The sequence below is a fragment of the Neolamprologus brichardi genome, chromosome 11 (assembly GCF_056152115.1).
Source record: "Neolamprologus brichardi isolate AB-2024 chromosome 11, ASM5615211v1, whole genome shotgun sequence".
Lineage (NCBI taxonomy): Eukaryota > Metazoa > Chordata > Actinopteri > Cichliformes > Cichlidae > Neolamprologus > Neolamprologus brichardi.
The window spans coordinates 13,809,021-13,823,093 of record NC_142114.1 but is presented as its reverse complement, the minus strand read 5'-3'; the positions used below and the strand labels follow the sequence as shown (position 1 = coordinate 13,823,093).

Here is a 14,073-nt window from a genome sequence, read left to right as displayed (position 1 = left end):
AAACGTCTGAATCAATCAATCTGAATGTGAATCTTACCGCAGTGTTCTTACTTATGAAAATGTGGTCTTGTCACAGTGTAATGATGAATACCTCTGTGTGTACTTTGGGCACTAAATGAGTTCAGGTTAGCTTGGCAGGACCCGAGCTTGGATACATGCCAAAGCTGACACTAAATGGGAGTGATGGCAACAATCTGCTATCCAGTGCCTCAGTTAGCTCAGCAAGCTCTTGTGATTCAAACCTCACACCTTCACTTCCACTGCTGGAGGGCTGTCTTGAAAACTGCTGCTATATAAAGACCTGACACTGACATGGGACCTCAACTTAAAGGTGGGTCATTACAACCAGGGGCATCTAACGCAGGGCAGTAAAAGAGGAGCTGGCAAGAGATGGGTGGTGATTCTTTTACGCAGCACTGAGAGGCAGACAGCTGCAGTGTATGTGGGTGAAAGGGGTACAGAGGGCTGTAATTACAGTTAGAACATCGCTTGCATCTCTGACCTCCTTTGATTACAAACTATCCTCCCAAACCATCCCGGGTCATTACTCACCTCGCTAACTAGTATAGTAAATCAGCAACAGAGCACTGACCTGATATTAGAGCCACAGCAAGAGAGTAAACAGGGCTGGGCTATGGAGGCTGCAGCATTATAAATAATCTATGAAGAGATGGAGCAGGAGCGAGGTGTGGGAGATGTTTATAGCAGGTGGACAAACACCTGTCACTTTGATAAGCCTGATTTATTTTGAGTGACATGTCAGCACATAGCTCTAACCTGCCTGACAGCCTGGACTCCACACCCTTGAAACACGAACTGCTTGAAACGTTGATGTATATGAGAGGGCTGACAATCATCGCCACAGCATTAACAGCTTCGTTAGTGAAAACACCAGCTTAGATGTGATGGTGCTAATCGTAGTATCAAGTAGGGGGTTGATGGTGAGGTTTTTGAGGCCAGGAAATGTGACTTTCGGACGTTGGAGCCACATCTGTCACCCGCTCCAGAAATATACAAGTCCTCCTTCGACATCGCTGTCTGCAGCACCCAGAAGGCTATTAACGCGAAGAGAGAGCAGACACCTATAACATGTGAGAAAAGTGGGCGTGGTGCTTCTAATAAATGGCCTGTCTAGACCTATATTTAGTGCCCCACCGCTAACCCTGCTCTGCAGCTCATAACATTAGATGGTAGATATCAAAAAACCACTAAAATAAATTTTTAAAAAATCGAAGCTTCAAATTTCCAGAAATATGAGTTTTCCTGCTGTGATTGTCATTAGCATTCACTTTGAATACACCATATCGTCCCACAGTGTCACGAGCCAGCGGAAAAAACCTTAATTTGTCAGCTGCTATGAGTTATGTTCACAGAAACTGACCTCAATTAAGAGTGACTTACCTTTAAAGTGTGTCTATTTCAGATTTTAAGATTTAGACTGAGGAAAAGAAGCTTTAATGGAATGCTGACATAGGGCCAGTTGGAGATGTAATACATTTCCTGCAAAATGCCAGGGGATACCACATAAATAACACTCTGTTATGCCTGACAGAAACTCTCTATGAAGCTGTGATCTACTGCTCTGTGACCTGGTTAAAGAGCAGAAGAAGCAGCTGACAGCTTGATCAAAATTACCTCTCCAAAGTGGTATAGATCAAGCCTTTAGCCTTCTCAACAAGCCTGATGCATAATAATAATCAACAAAGATGAGCGGGTTATATTAGTGTACCGTCATTCTTCTGAGTTATTTATGTTTGCACATGGCACGAATTATGAGAGCAGTAGCATCAAAAGAAGTCTTACTGGGGGGAAAAATACACTATGTCACCTGTAACTTCTTTGGACTCTCGGTCATTATCAGCAGAAAATGATTACAAATGTGTTTTTACCTGAAGGGAAATGCGTTTTATATTTCCATCATCTTTCTCTGTAAATCCAGTTTTATTTATTATTACTCAACAGCTCAATCTATACACATTTGGCTGGCAGAATTGTCGCTTTATGGTTAAAAGTATTAATTAGTGATATTCTGGTATCATTAGTGTAATTTAGTGCCCGGCAGATTAATAGCACGGTGACATTTATCTTTGAAACATTATATCTTGATGTTAAATTGCAATAAAAGACCCTGTATATTCTGAGGATATGGCTGTCCAAATCTAACAGGAGATGGGGGGAGTGGGGTGGGTGGGTGGGGGTGAAGTTGACATCCATTAAGGAAATCCTTTATTGGCACATAAAAATGAGAGGCAACATTTAGCCTTACTTGCCTTTGGCAACTTAACCCATTGCCAAACATTAAAACGAACGCTATGTCAGCACTAAGGAAATATTTTTGTTTAGACATTATAGCCCATAATTTAGCAACAAGCCCAAAACCTGATGGAAGCATTTCAGAGCATTGTCATCACAATTTTGACCATCTATATGGCAGAATATTGCATTATTTGATTATACGTTCTTTCTCTGCCCTAAAACAAAAGCATTTCCTCTCTATATTCAATAACTCATTATGGTAATTCATTACATCGCCAATTAGTAGAGAAGCTTTATCGCTGCACTATACCATAAAGGGCAGGATTTATGTTGTCTTTGAATGTCACCCAGAGGACAGAGGACGAGCTCATCACTCAAGAAGAACAAAATAGAGAGACACAGAAAAGGGAGAAAAAATAGAGGGAAGATGAAGGGAACGATGCAGTGAGTTATCGGTTAATGAATGCATTTTCCCTGCTCATTTTCTCACAACCTTGAGAAACCTTGACAAGGAATCTTTGTCTGTATCAAACCAAAAATGAGCATATATAAAAACATAGCTTTGGTATTTCATTCAGTGAGGAGACTGTAAAAAGATATGTACAGTACGTATGTAACCTCAGAGGGATATGTCCAGCCGCAACCACCTCGCCTGCTGTCAAACAGCCCCTCAGAGGGCGATAAGCATCCATACTATCTGTGTGGGTGGCTGTCTTATTAGTGCACCTCAACCATTTCACTCAGGCATGCAGCACGAGCAACCATCTGCCACGCTGCGATCCTCTGCCCAGGCAAGTCTCTCAGGTGCCATAAAATAAAAAGTGTCCCTTTGAAGATTGGAGCAAAAAGTGCTGAGCAGATGAATAAAGTCATTTTAAAATAAATAAATATTTTTGTAACCAGGAGACCCTATACACGTCTTTAGTGTACACCCAGGTTTAAATATTGCCTTTGACCTAACCGCACAGCATTACAGAAAACAAATAATGTGATTTATTATTCAGGGTAGATTATATGCACTAAGTGCATCTATGAATACTAAAGTATAAATATTTTATAAATATTTCTTCCATCAGAAAATGACACAAAGCCTCAAGAACCAAATATTTCTTCTGATTGATAATATTAATTATTTAAACTTAATGTCAAGAACTGGGTTCTTAGACAAGAAAGAAGATACAGATGTGTAGACACTTCTATCAGTGTCTTTGTTAAAGATAAACTGACACTCCAAAACTCTCTACTGCCACCTTGTGGACTTTTAGGGAAAAAAAACACAGGGGAGGTCCAAACGTCATGTGTTTACATTTTTATTTATTTCACCAGTTGCAAAATTCTAAATTTGCCAAAAGCAGCAAGTGAGATCATACGGTTTAAAAAAAAACAAACAAACAAACACGAATACAGAATAAATAACAAAGAAAGCAGTGCTAAGTGCAGAAAACCCTACATGTATCAGTCAAATTAAAAAAAATAAAATAAAATAAAAAAAAAAGTTAAATCCTTATATCAAATCAGTCTCTTACAATGCGTATCACAGGGAATGTTCTTCAAAAAAAAAAAAAAAATCAATACAAAAAACACAATATTTTACCATATTTATAATTACTAGTTTTTCAGTTATAACTTTTGAGCATTTGGAACGAGCAATTGGAAAGCCACAAGATGTTAGCAGTTAACACCGGGTGTATTTAAATAGCATACAGCTCCAGCAGATAGTCTTTGGGAACAATACCTATAACTCCATTCTTCTCTCCAACCCACCAGCCAAAGTTCTGATACTCCTGGAAGCACACAGAGAAGCAGAAACAAGGAAGGAAAAAGAAGAGTGTGTTAGTGCTCCTTCATCCTAGCTGATAATATTCTGCTGAAATCAAAATTGATAAAACAGAAGAACATATGACGCCTTCTTTCTTTCGGCTGTTTTCCGTCCACTCTACAGTACTTATCTCCCATCAACACCTGTACACCTCCTTGGCTTCCGTTCTGCCTCTTTACCTGGTGTCAGTTTTGAGACTGCACGTTTCCCTCCACTCCACACAAAAAGCTCAGTGTGCATAAAGCACATCGCACATAAATCTGTCAAAGCGTGACAAGTAATAGCTCCAAATGGCTGTCAGCATGCTGAGATGTGAGGAGGACACTGCGAGGAGAGATCTGAGACAAGACGACAATAACTCACTCACTCTCTCCCTTTCTTTCTCTCTCACCCCCCCCCCCCCCCCCCCTCCCTTTCTCTTTGACCTTACATCAAAGTCTTCCCTGCGCATGAATCAAGACCGGAGATCACGTTCTGACAAGGCTGAAGTAAGACGAACCTGGACAACGTTTCACATCCAAGTCAGAACTCGGGGACAATGAAGGGCCACATCTGTGTCCACTTATTCCCAAGACAGAGCAATGGATGTAAGCGATCATATGGTAGTATTAGACAGAGGGGGATTACACTCACTATAGTGAGGGCTGACACTGACAGGTCTCTGGTGACGGGCCATTTATCACATCAGATAAAGACAGGCTTGACACACCGTATCAGTATCTGTATCAGCCAAATCGATATAATGCTGTAGAAAGCCATTTGAAACATCTAAATTATTAACACTAAATTTAAATAATAAAAAAGAATTATGTTTACATAGCTACCACAGACAAACAGAAAATGTTAAATCCACTTTCCTAGAATGTCATTTCATCACAAGCCCCTGGAGGCTAATATAGCAGCTTGACATGAGGTGTGTGTAAAGGAGTGTGCGTCCACATTACGACTTCCTGCCACCAGCCTTTGAAAACGGCAACACCTCATTGTGTCGTTGGCCGGCTGACAAATAAGTCATGCTTTAGTAAGTGCTGGACGCAACATGAGAACAAATATGTAGAGCTGTGGATGACTAATGACACCACACACCGCAACAACACACATCAACACAAATACCCTCGGCTAGTCAAAACAATCGTCCTGTAATTTGATTACTTTCACCAAATGAAAGAGTCCCGGTGCGTTAGTTAAAACACAAAGTGTAAAACAGTGATAGGATAAAACGCTGTGCAAGGAGAGCAAATTGACATATTGTGGCATTTTAAGCAGAGAGACCTTGCATCTCTCAGTCAGTTTGTTACTAATGGGAGGCTGGGTGTGTGTTGGGGGCGACGAGGTGTGCAGCATATCCGGTCAACACAATCGCCCTTAGTCGGGCCTTATAATCAGCTCCCAGGTCCTGACTGGGGGGTCTCCCAGCTGTAACACTACAGCTATTTCTGGTCTGCAGAATGGGGGAGGGACACATTGGAGGAGGGAGAAAGGAGAACAGTGGAAGAGGGAATGGCGGAGGGGGGGGTCGGCTGTCCATTTAGCTGCAGCTGGCTGCTGCAGTCCAGACAGGTTTTATGGTCATTGCCCTCGCAGCAGGCCACAACCCCCAACACCAAGGTTTTAGCTAATGGCACTCCCAGTCTAAGTGAAAGGGCAACTTGATTCTTGGGCCTTTTCTACACACCAAGGAGAAGTCATAAACAGGCATTTGGTCAATGAGGATTGGACAGTCTGTCTGCATTGTGCATTTGTGTCCCTCCATTAGTGTTGAAGGAACAATCAATTGATTTGATGAAAAGAAAACCAACAGTCCTGATAATTCATTATTTCGTTTTATTGTAGTGTATTTAAAACAGAGAGCGAGAGAGCAATTTTCTGGTCCCAGTCTCCTAAACGTGATAATAAGGTGAAGTTGTCTTGAATTTTATATTGACATCATGTTCAATATAAAATTGAGAAGGGCTTTAAAAATTATTTACACATTTCAAAGGTGAAAAATAAATTTCTAGTGATTCCTGCTATACATGGAGTTAATAATATGACTATGTAGCATATTACCATTCTATTTATTTATTTGTGCATCTCTGTTTAATGTACAGCACATGCCTCTCAAATTTCCCCCAAGGCTTCTTTGCCATAAAGAGCCAGTAGATGGCAGACTTGAATTTGAAAAGCAACCTGGCCCGTTGACAACAGAACGTCTCAATTGACTCCATGCTCCATAGAAACCAAACCAGACAGGAAATATTGCCCGTCTGGATGGAGCACATTTCACACATTATTTATATATATTTTTAAAGACAAACCACACATCTCAACGAGTATAAAATTCCACTGCTCATTTTCTGTCCAGCGTCCAAAACAAATCTTGTTAAATGTATCACAACAAAATCCAATTCAGCGTTCATACGAAGCGGTTAAGTACAAAGGGGCTCCTGTTTAGTTACATAATAAAGGTAAAGAACTGCCTCTCAGTTCTCCGGCTCATGACTAGCTGACAAGCCTCGGAAATTGTGCGTCCATTACACGTCCTCACCTGCTCTGAATAGAGTGGCTGACCAGCCTGGTTTTCCTGAAAACACACATTCCTATTTGGCGAGGTGAGAGAAATTTCTGAGAGGTGTGTGTGGGCTGAAGGCTGCTCACTGCCTGGCATGGCAGTAGCGACAGCGTGCTGAAACAGTCCAGATGGAAGTGATGGAATTACGCCGTGTGCCAGCTAAGCTCGGCCTCCGCCAACAGCACTAAAACCGTTTCCGTTGTGACACAACTAATCCCCATCAGAGCGCCAGAGAAGGAACCAAGCCCAGTCTGCCTCTTACCATCAGCCTTCCACCTCTAGGCGGTGGGCCAGGTGCTGCCAGTAAAGGATCTGAATAGTCAGTTCCTCTAAGAGCTTAGAAATAACTCACTTTAGGTGGTCTGAAACCAGCCACTCGGTCTACAAACCTCTCAAACTTTTGCAGTGTGGTTGGATTTAAGGTAATACCAACTTGATCGTGCGTAAAGACAAGAATCGCCACAGTTTATCTCTGATATCTAGGGTTTAGCCTCACCATACCTTACTCAGGATGTAGATGGCATCTCCACGTTTGAAGGACAGCTCGTCTGGGTGGTCCCCTGAACAGTCCCACAAGCCTTGGTAGTAGTTCTGATAGTCTGTGCTCTTATCAACTGAAAAAGAAAAAAAGCAAGGTGATGACAGATCGTTGCTTTATTTTGTAGCCAGAGTAATCCTTCTAGATGTACAGATTTCACATAGCAATTACTTGTTAGTTTGAACCGAACCTACAGGGGGCAGCCAAGAGCCTATGGCAGAATTTGGCTGGATCAAAAACCAAATCAAGAAGGTCAGCAGTGTCCCAGTTACCTAATAAATTCTCATTTTAAAAAAAACAATTAAAAAAAGGTTTTGGGGTGTATTGTTTGTGAATTATTTTTTAATCACGAAGTAATGCACAAAGAGAAATGTAAAAGCTGGGCACTGCTTTCAGAATTAAAAAGAAAATAGTGGTGTTTAGTAGTAAACTGTACAATGACAACTAGCTACTATGTAGTGCAGTGCATTAGTATGCTGGATTCAACTGGTTTGTAGTTTGAAACAGCTATTGTTTTAGCAGCTGGGGTTTCCACTTCTGAGCAAGTCTGTTTTTAAAGTCTATAAAGCTGGCCATTCTGAGTTGTGTGGTGAGACTTGGTGGTTAGTAACTGGAAGTTTGCTCAAATGTGCAGAGCAGACAGAGGCGGATCGTGTTTGGAGGAAAGGTACCAGCTATTTACAGAACTATAACATGCTAGTTATTGTAAAAGGAACTTGGCCAACTAGGCTGAAGTTATTTCCAGTATTGTGCTAACTTTCAGTTGCACTCCTTCACGAGAACTTCCTCTGCGTATGTCACTTCTTCATAACTGCTAGGTTTCATTTGCTGTGTGTGCCTGTGACAAAAAGGCGAATCATTTTTTAAAGTTTCTTCTGTCTATTAAGAAACTTACTACATTCTAATTCACTAAATATACCACTTGGGATTGACAAATGTAAGCGCTTTGTGTACCTGCAGCAGGAGGAGGAACAGGTTTGCTTGCCGGCTCAATTTTTGGAGGACGAGGCTTTGCTACAGCCGGAACTTCTTCTTCTGGAGAAACAAAACGATATAAAAAATAAAATCAGATCAAATCAAACAAGAGCCACGCACTTTGTTAGAGGTTATCATTGTAATGTAACACATGGTCAGACCTGGAAGCTCTTCGTAGATGTCTTCATCGATTGGCTGAGCTATAGTCCCTACGTCATCGTACATTTCCTGTTCCTCGTCGTCTTCTGGGATGATGCCCGACATATCTACAAACAGGAGAGCAAAATTTATTTTATTGCTAGGCATGATAAATGCAAATTTTCTTCCCCCAGTAGGTGCTACTAACTTTAAAGAGCATAATAAATGGTTTTTTATTTTATTTTATGAATGGCAAAGTTCAAACCTTTCAAAACAAAGTCTATCTGTTTCACCCACTCTTCCGCCTCCTTCGGTGTTGACGCACAAAACTGTCATGAAAGGGGGAAGAGAAATGAATGTGAAAGTGCAATAAGGAGGAGCTCTATATATATTAATTAACATAAGCAAATAATATTGCATTTATGCATAGTAAAACGTTCCACATGGAAGTCTGAATGTTAGAAACACTCATTAAGCCTTATTCAGTACGTGTCAGGCTGAGCTACTGCAAAGGCAGTAGTGTCAAATGGAAAAGCATTAAAATAAAGATTTACTGAAGTGCACGGATAGACACACTGTGCCAAGTTTTAAACATGTCACGTCTCAAGTTCGTATTTGGTTTTGGTTATTTCAGTTTAACGGCATTTAAAAAAGGCAACGACTGAAAGAAACTCGAGCAGCCATCGAGAGACGAGCGTACCTGATAGACGCGCTTGTCTGGGGCCAAAATTTCAAAGCAGCAGTCTTTCTTCGAGTCCTTGCGTAAGGTGTTGTTAATTTTGACACCGTACCCATCGATACTGAACTCACCCTTCTGCTGCTTGTCTGGTTTAGAAAATTAAAGCATCATCATTATTGGTGCAGATGCAATAACTGCATCAATACTGTTAAAAAGGGGGGGGGGGGGAAGGGAAATTATTCACCCACTTAAAAATGAAGAAAGTACCTTTCTCACTGCCGTAATAGTAGAAGGTGTGATGGCTCAGAGCACACCATCTCTTCTGCCACTCAGTACCAAAAAAGCTGTGATCTGTGGAGGGAGAGAACCACATGCACAGAGAATTTTCCAGTGTGTTTTGATGGCTGTAAGCATTGTGATTTTTATATATAGAATGGACAAAAATACCTGAACTGTAAAGAAAATGTGTATTAGATTACAGTCTTTATTTAGGGTATTGTGTGCAACACAGTAGATTCAACTAACTTTTTACAGATTTTTGGTGTTTTGCATTATGTAAGATTCTTTTTAAAGGTTAAAAAACAAAAAAGCCTTCTTTTTGTTCACATCTGATAAAAAGCCAAAAAAAACCCCAAAAAAAACAACACACTGGCCCAAGGATATTTGAGAGCTTGCATATTTCAGTAACCAGGCAGCCTCCTTTTGCTTTACAGCTTTTTCCCCCTTGGAAAAGCTGCCTTGTACATATCTTATAAGCAGAGCACCAACCCTTTCTGCGCTTCTCAAGATATCCTGCTTTAAAGACAGATGGCAGGTCCTGGGCCGCCACAGGTGGGGACTGCTGGGAACCTGGAAAAAGAATTAAGGAAATCCAAATATGTGACCCGTCATCATTGCTGCTGAATCCTTAATAACTGACTGTTGTTTTTTGTGGCGGGGGGTCTTAAAGTTAAACATGACCAGAAGGTTTATGAGCTACTTTGCTATCATGCATTTGTTTAACCGATATTAAATTGAATAGCAAAGCCACTCTGAGTAATATTTTACTCTCACTGGAGAAGGTTTCCCTTGCTCTGTCTAACTTCAAATATTCAAATGCCGTGTCAAAGTTGCATTGTGTGAAAGAGCAGCCATAAAACTGGCAGCTGCTTATAGGCCATAAACCCCAGTCCCCCAATCACCATTTCATAAGGATTTCCCTGATACTCTGTGGTGGGAAAAAACGGGGGGGCAAAAAAAAAACTGCAAATGCAAAAATCTGTCACAGTTTGGATAATGGAATAAACAGGATTAAAGCTAGTGTTTATCGGGGAATGTTTTTGTGTCATAACCTGCAGCCACAGCAGTAATTTTAAGCCCCTAGACTGTGGCTGAGAGAGCAATAAAGTGTGCTTTAGCCATCAAAGGGGAGGGGTGAGGGAGGTGGTAGGAGTAGCAGTTGTGCACCCAAATTGCTTCCCAAGTATGTTGCCAAGTTACAGTTGGAATGTCTCACTCATTGTGCCACTCAAAGTCGCTTTCTCCAAGGAGCCAGAGCAAAGATCTGTATACTTTCCTGCCAACACGGAGCTTTCGGTGCTCTAATCCGCAGCTTGCGAGCAGTTAGCGAGTCAACTCTGTTTGTCTGCTAAGTGTTTGTGGCTCACCTTCGAAACCATCATCATCCTTGTCCGTGCGCTCTGACTGCAGCGACCCCCCGTCGTTGTTGCTGTCAACTTCCTCCTCGTCATCTGAGTCATTTCCACCTACTGCAGTAAACACAGAGGGCTGTGAAGTAACTGCACACAGTGTAACACAGAAGTTGCCATTGTGTGGTGTTAGAGGTGTTATGTGGCCAGTTTATTATGAAACGTGACTCTTTTTTTGCCCTTGCTTTTTCAAATTTGTGGGATAGGTTTGTAATCGACTTGTGGGCCTTCGCATTAATGTCAAAACACACCTACAGGATTATTCGTCAGACAGACAACTTACCTTTGTCCTTAAAATCTTGTGGAAAACTGTTTGGGAGAAAAAAACGGCAAATAAAAGTTAATCACAACAACTTATGCACCTGCAAAGCAAATCAAAACTGGAGTATTTTCATGTATGCTGGTTCCAGTCATGAGTCATACCCTTGCTTGACCTCCTTTATCCTCTTGATGAAGGCTTCCCTCTTCTCTTTTGCCTTCTTGCTTAGATTTTCTGCCTTCAACCCATCAATGAGGTAGTTTTCGAGATCTGAACAGCACAAGAGGTAAAACATTAACATGTTCTGATGGCTGATAGCAGTCAAGTGGCCACACCACTGATGCACATCCACAACATAAACAAAGGAGCAGTTTGCAGCTTTGACGTCCAGCTCATGCCTCAAGTTTGAGACTTGAAGCGAGTTGGTTTTTTTAATGAAATGCCAGCACAACCGTCGATTTGAGTGAATATAGCAGAAAAAAAAGGGGGGAAACTGTGCTTCCTCTTTTAAAAAAGAAAAGCAGTTTGTTATATACCAGACTTAAAGTAAAACAAGTCTTTATAAGATGCGGAAATAAACTCTCCTCTACTCCAAAGGCAACTATGAATCGACAGCTTTACCTGAAATGAGCGTCGTTAACTCCTCGGGGATCGCACGCATTCTTACCGCAGTTTCTAGCCTGAAGCGATTGAGCGTCCAGCCCGAGGAAGGGAAACTCTAGCCTGCGCGACACGGAAGCAGCAGCTCGGGCTCGAAGATATACGGAAGTTAATCTGCTAATTATTTATCAGTGACCACACAGTTCCGCTGCAGGACAAACACTCAGAGCCGCCTGCTCGGTGTTCGGCGTTCACTGACGTTGACGTTTATTGGCCTTTATTTATTTTTTGACTGCCACCGTAGACAGGAAATTGATGCTTTAATGGAGCAACGGGTCTTTATGGAATAATAAAGTCCGAGCATAACGCCGCGATCATACTGTTGATTGATTCCAGATCATATTTTTTGGCACTTAAGTCTGCTCTCTACGGCTGACTCGCTGAACACATTAGGGGCGTCTTTTGTTTTACAGCGATGCAAGCTTTGAGTCTATGAATATGTCAGGGCTGTAATCCAAAACAGGGATCATTAATAGATTAAAAAGTCAATCATATAATGCTGAATGCTTCTGTGCCAGCTTCCTCAGATGTTTCACGGGAGTCTGTGCTACTTCTGCTGCACTGATTTGAACTCTGACTATATATTTGACATTTTAAAAAGGAAGAAGAAACAACAAATATGCAGGTTATTTTAAAAGAAAACGACAGAACCAGGAAAGAATGACTTCTTACATCAAGTTAAGTCAGCGCCTCTGGTGCATTTACGGAAAATTGCCTTTTCTTTTTGTTTTGTCACATTGTTTATAAAGATGTCAGTCATTTATTCGTCTTTTTTGACAGGCGGTATCACCCAATCTGGGTTAAAAGACTGAGCCTTTGAACTGTATACTCTGTTGTTTTGGAGGAAGGAGCCAGAAGTGTCGAGGCGTTTGTGGCACAGCTTTAGTCTCAGGTGTTGGCTTGGCTGCAGGTAGTTTTGCTGCCACAGCCAGTCAGACTCTGCAAACAGATCACATGATCATTAAACGTTAAACAAGGATTTTTGTTCAGAATCACGATTGAAGTTCTCAGTATTAGAGTTGTTACAAATCATAACGCAAAATTAAACCCTTTCCACGTTTTCTGACGTCACTTCCTGTTTCTCTTCATCCGAGCAGCCAGCATGTTGTTTATGAGCCTCAAATGCTCTGCGGCCATTCAAAACCTGACCCCCTCCTGACCTGCCGGTAGTTCCTCCCAGCTTTAGAGGAGAGCCGCTTTGACCTCTGACCTCTGTGTGCCTCTGTGTGCCAGCGCATGTGTGCGAGCAGGGGAGGGCTCTTACAGGCAAAGCCATGTATCTAGTTTCCATAAAGCTCTATCTTACTGGCCTGTCCTCTCAAAAACAGCCCAACGCCTTTGGTTCCTTTCCCTTTTATTACCCCCATTACAGGGGTCGCAATCCACTGAGTGCACACTGCACTCTAGCTGTTTAAAACACGCAAAACACGGATTAATTCATAGTTTAGTTTATCGTTTTTGTATGATAAGACTTTATTTGGTGAGTGTAAAATAAAAGGTGGGAGATGATCATGTGGACCATTGTTGTGCTTTTAGAAAAGGAGGTGTTGCTTGGTTAACACTGGATCTACAATTATGAGTCCACACCCGACTGCTTCTGGGCCTACTGGGTTTAATATTAGGCTTTCACGATTTTGTCCTTGTTCTCAAAACATGCAGAATCAGCATCACCATTTTCAGGAGGACGAGCAGTTCACCGCCTCACCTCACATTCTTTTTTATTGATGCTATGAGGCGCTTAGCCCGGCAGTGCGGTCTCGAAAACGCAGAGTGTGTGTGTGTGTGTGTGTGTGTGTGTGTGTGTGTGTGTGTGTGTGTGTGTGTGTGTGTGTGTGTGTGTGTGTGTGCAGGTACACTGAGCATATAAATGAATATCTCCCGCCTGGGGACTGTTTTCAGAATAATTAATCACTGTGGTGGTTAATTTTATATAGCACCGAAGAATGACTTTGGTTTTTCACCAAACATTTTTTTTTTAAATTCTAAACAGTAAATAATGTATATAAAAAATGGGAGTTGGATGGAGGGGGGGGGGGCTTGTGGAAAAAGCGTCTTTAAGTCGAGCAGACGATCAACTGGTCGGTGTGAGAAATTCCTTTAGCGGGGTCGAACTACCTCTGATCCAGACCAACATAAATTTACCTCAATTTCATGATGATTTACTAAAAAAATAATAATAAACGCTTCATATACATAAATACCTTCAGCCGTTTGACTGATATGTGACCATTGTTCGCAGTCGAATCCGTTTTATAGTTACATCATCCAATTAATTTATAGGCTCAGTTACATAAATTTATATATCAATTTGGAAAAAATGCCTTACGTCTGCTGCTTTGAATGAGTCCTACTTAATTTTACATCATAAAAAGTTTTGAAAACCACAATGGGGCAAGGCGCACGTCTTAATTCAAAGAGATTGTATTACATTGCGGCTCGGGCTATAAACAAGCACCCTCAGTCCTGTGAGTTTTATAGGCAATAAAACGTAATTAGAAAGCCAGGAAAAG

At 41.4% G+C, this 14,073-nt stretch overlaps 1 protein-coding gene across 1 annotated transcript; it reads right to left on the bottom strand.

The window, feature by feature from the left end:
* Positions 1 to 3,556: 3,556 nt before the first annotated feature.
* skap2 (src kinase associated phosphoprotein 2) lies at positions 3,557 to 12,217 on the bottom strand. The gene is made up of 12 exons (XM_087848153.1): positions 11,525 to 12,217; positions 11,068 to 11,173; positions 10,928 to 10,953; positions 10,603 to 10,704; positions 9,725 to 9,805; positions 9,224 to 9,307; positions 8,978 to 9,102; positions 8,543 to 8,606; positions 8,301 to 8,405; positions 8,119 to 8,199; positions 7,128 to 7,240; positions 3,557 to 4,040 (listed from the first exon to the last, which is right to left on the bottom strand). The coding sequence occupies exons 1-12, from the start codon at positions 11,562 to 11,564 to the stop codon at positions 3,948 to 3,950; spliced, it is 1,020 nt and encodes a 339-aa protein (XP_087704279.1). The 5' UTR covers positions 11,565 to 12,217; the 3' UTR covers positions 3,557 to 3,947.
* Positions 12,218 to 14,073: the final 1,856 nt, after the last annotated feature.